The sequence below is a fragment of the Gadus chalcogrammus genome, chromosome 9 (assembly GCF_026213295.1).
Source record: "Gadus chalcogrammus isolate NIFS_2021 chromosome 9, NIFS_Gcha_1.0, whole genome shotgun sequence".
Lineage (NCBI taxonomy): Eukaryota > Metazoa > Chordata > Actinopteri > Gadiformes > Gadidae > Gadus > Gadus chalcogrammus.
This window is the reverse complement of record NC_079420.1, coordinates 8,264,734-8,269,090: the sequence shown is the minus strand read 5'-3', so window position 1 is coordinate 8,269,090 and position 4,357 is coordinate 8,264,734. Positions and strand designations below refer to the sequence as shown.

Genomic DNA, 4,357 nt, shown 5'->3' with positions numbered 1-4,357 from the left:
GATAGGAAGAATTGGCGAAATTCTCTATATTTAATCACGTCACTCCATATATTGTCCACTGACGGCGCGACTGCATGGAATAAAACATCGGTCCAACATGTGTCAATAACATAATATTTTTATGCGACACTGTCAACACATAATCAAATGTCAATTAAATCCCAATGGAAAACCAAGCCACATACTCATCACAATCGTTATATTATTGTCCGTTCCTCTTGATGCTTTTCATGACAAATCAGGCATTAAAAAGGGGTTATGTTCAAGGACATTTTACGTGGATGATTACAAACGGATTATCCAAGGTGTTCTCGGTCAGTCTTATTACCGTAACCCTATAAATACAGCGGTGAGCCCCGTGCGTAATGCTGCACCATGGCACTGCTGGAGGAACATGCAAATGGCAGGATTCGGAGGGAGAGGGTCTTCAGGGACCATAACGATTTATTGGTACATAAAAATATGTACCTTTATGTCTTTTTTAATTCTGGGACCGTGCGCTCCGTGCCACTGGGCTCCCTGCTGCAGCAACATGTTGCCACTCACTCTGCTTTTTATTGTTAGTGATCCCAATCCCGTGACCGCCGAACAAAACTACTTTCGGGCCTCCACCTCAAACCACAAGTGTCTCCACTTCAACCTCCGTGAAATTTCGCTTTTCTGCCATTGTTTCCGACAAGACATAATACTTGCATCCGAGTTTGTTTTATATGCAGATCGCATTCATGAGGTCGTTTACCTTGACCATTTATGGTTAAAAAGGGGCGTGTACAGGGCGGAACGTGAAGCTGATTCAGCTGCGCACACCTGTAGGCATTCTGTGATTTATAAAGCAGATTGCTTAGAGGTGTGCGTACGAAGGGTTTTATAAGTCTGAATATTTTTTGGCGCACGCAAAACATGGCTTTTGGTCGTACGTACACTTTTAGTAACGATCCCATCCCACGCACAGTTTTATAAATGAGACCCCTAGACTGCCAAACGAATAGTGGAGAAACGACTACCTGCTCCGACCAGAGTCCGTGTGCGCCAACACGCAGGAACGCATCCGCTAGACTGCGAGAAATCCACGTTTGGTTTCTGTTTCACAAAAATGAAAGTCGAGATATCCCGTCATTATAAAAGGATTGGCCCTTCGTTCAGTTTTATTCCGTAACAGCTTCACGGGATCCCTGCCTATTTTCGATATGCAGTCCAACAAGGTAGGCTAATGTAGAACTATCCACCTATCCTATCAAAGTGTTGTTCATGGTAAATATATTATACAAAAGTCAAGTTTTCATGCTTCAAATAATGTGTAGGCATAATGAGTTGGGAAATTAAATTGTTTACGGACTTTATAAGATTTCCTAATTTTGCTAAATCAGTTTCATCCATGATTTAGAATACGAATTTAGATTGTATTGACAGCGTAATAACGTCTAGTAATAGTGGTCCTACTCTAAAACCGGCTGTATTCACTTGCGACCAATGCCCTCTCTCTCTCGCCCCCTGCAGACGTCTGGGGGTAAAACGGTGGTCTTCTTTGACCTGGAGGCCACGGGATTAGGTAGGCTACCACACGAACCCTTTTTCATAACATGTTTATCCATGATCCTATGAGGCTGTGGCCCACTTATGTCGATTAGTATATGCCAACTACTTGTCGATGCATAGGCATATGTGTACAACTTTCCAATCGTCAGCCACGTCTGAATAATGTGAAAACCATCTAAATACATTTACTGGGTTAGGCCTACGCAGCAGCGGTGATGGCGGGGGCTTAAACTCCTACTGAAAAAGGCTGAGCCCCCCTCTTTACCAAAAAAAAGTCATTTTGTGATGACAAATATTTATGGTAAAAATATGTTTTTGTTTTGAGTCTCATGTAGACCTGAAGGCGATCATTTTCTTTGATTTTGTAGAAGAAATGAAAGGTCTGCTGTGTACAATTAAATTACATCTGTTGTATGGACTAGGCAGAAATGGAATATACTTTTTATCAGTATGTTATCAGTAATTAACATTTAATGAGCCGTTTATATCTGAGTGTGGTTTCTCTTCCACGGAGCCCGCCCTGTTGAATCACAATGTTTCTACAGTCGCTTCCACGGAGCCCGCCCTGTTGCACCACAATGTTTCTACAGTCGCCCAGAACGGACAAACTGCTAGAGAAGAGATCCCTAGATCTATTAGGCCTACCTGTGTTCACACTCTTTCCATCCTTCTACCATTTAACGCACCAAGACCCAACACATTGTCTCTCTCACTCTCACACACTCACACCCCTTTCAGAAACCTGGCGGTGTGAGATCATCCAGCTGGCAGCCATCTGCGGCGAGCGCACCTTCAACGTGTACATGATGCCCGAGATCGCCATCGACAGAGGGGCCGCGGAGGTCACGGGCTTCAGCGTACGAGATGGCGCCCTCCTCCTGCAGGGTACAGCCGTGCCGACCGTCACCTTGACCGAGGCCCTGACCTCCTTCCTTGACTTCCTGCAGTCCTTAGAGCAGCCCGTGCTGCTGGCCGCACACGGCGCTGGACGCTTTGACAAACCTGTACTGGACAGAGCGCTGGTCAGGTGTTCCCTCACCAGGCAGTTCCAGAAGCTGGGCTCCAGATACTTGGACACCTTCCTACTCAGTAAGGCGCTCTATCCAAGGATACGTAGCTATTCACAGGTGAACCTGGTGCGGCACTTCCTGGGGAAAATCTACAATGCCCATAATGCATTGGAGGATGTTAGGGCTCTGCAGGAGCTGTACAGTTGTTGGGATCCCAGTGAAAAGACTTTGAATCGGTGTACATTATAGCAGCTAAGAAATGTCATCGACTTACATTTACATTTAGGGCATTTAGCAGACGCTTTTATCCAAAACGAATTACATTATGTACATTTGTCATAAGAAAGTGAAACAATATATCGCCGTCGGTAAAATAAGGAGTTACCGAAGGAGTATTTACCGACTTACTGAAAACTGCAAGTTTAATGCACCAATCATCGATCGACTCGTTTTATTTGATTGCAGTTTGATTTTCGTTCTGCTTATATTGCTTTTGTGGTTTAAAATTATATAACTGGTGTTCCCATTGGTATTTTGGTGTAATAAACTCAATCTCAAAACCAATTTAATCTTTCTTTATTCTATCATTCAAAGTCAATGGATTGACGTATGTCATTGTTATCATGGGATATTCTCTACCTGTAAATGCCACACTAGTAGTGGACGATATGGGTAAGGTCCTGAGGAACATAAAAAATGCTGCCTGGTCACTATGATTGTTTTGTGCAAAACCAACAAGAAAATGAACAATTTCCGAACCTACGTTGTATTAAAAAGTTACACATATTTATAATATAATTTATTTTCCCAAATATTTATTGGGTAGCAGCACTGAACACAATTTTATTAAGTGTGGACTCAGTCTACAGTTTACCTCTGACGGTAGTGTTATTAATGTTTGGTTTATCATACGTTCCCCCGGTACAAAAAGTACTTACTACACTTTTTACACCGATCGAGATGGTTTCACAATGCCAATTCCACAGAAAACCAAATCAGGTTTCTCCTCATAACAATTATTATTATTATTATTATGAACATGTTGTTGTGAGAATCATAAGGCAATAGTCTCTTTATTACCTGCTTCACACAGAGCAGAATTTTCAATTGACTGATCATCATCATAGTCAACATCAAAATCCCTTGATTGGTCTGAAATGGTCAGATGAAAGAGGGAACCATTATTTATATTAAACCTGCATAGATTAAAATGAAGGTAAAAAGCTTATCAATTTAAATCTCACCAACCTACGTCTTGCAGTATGAACCTCCAGTGAAGATGGGCTGTGGTTTGATCCCAAGGTTAGCAGCCCAAAGTCCAGCTCCAGTTTCAAAATTAACAAAAAACTTAATATCTCCCGTCAGGTTTATTCAATCACTTCCAAATGACAGCCCATCTTTGGCACACTTAAGGGAAGATGTGGTCCTATTTGGGAGTTTTGAGGAAAAAGTTCCCCAGATTCTGCTATTTCCATCAAATTTCTTTCATATCTCCCGTTTTCCTGAGCCAAATGAGCTGTAGGGCATTCAGAAGGTAGGGAGAATGGCGGTGTGGGAGCAGACACAGGTGTAGCCCATAACACTAATTAGCTTCTGCTTCATTTAGTATCACAGTACACCTGGCTAGCCTATTGAACTATTGAAGATACCACACTGCAGAACCTTTGAACAAATACAACATGCAACCAAAGATAATTTACTTACTAAATCATTATAAAAGCAGATAATAAGTATCACATGACTGCTGGTATAACAGTATTTACTATTTAGTCATTGTTTGGAGTAGTAAATGAAACACAAGAACAGGTTTA

General features: G+C 41.9%; 1 protein-coding gene across 1 annotated transcript; it reads left to right on the top strand.

Moving 5' to 3' along the window:
* Positions 1 to 840: 840 nt before the first annotated feature.
* Positions 841 to 3,124, top strand: LOC130388762 (three-prime repair exonuclease 1-like). The gene is made up of 3 exons (XM_056598273.1): positions 841 to 1,202; positions 1,498 to 1,549; positions 2,275 to 3,124. Exons 1-3 carry the CDS (start codon positions 1,188 to 1,190, stop codon positions 2,793 to 2,795), a joined length of 588 nt encoding a protein of 195 aa, XP_056454248.1. The 5' UTR covers positions 841 to 1,187; the 3' UTR covers positions 2,796 to 3,124.
* The last annotated feature ends 1,233 nt before the right edge of the window (positions 3,125 to 4,357 follow it).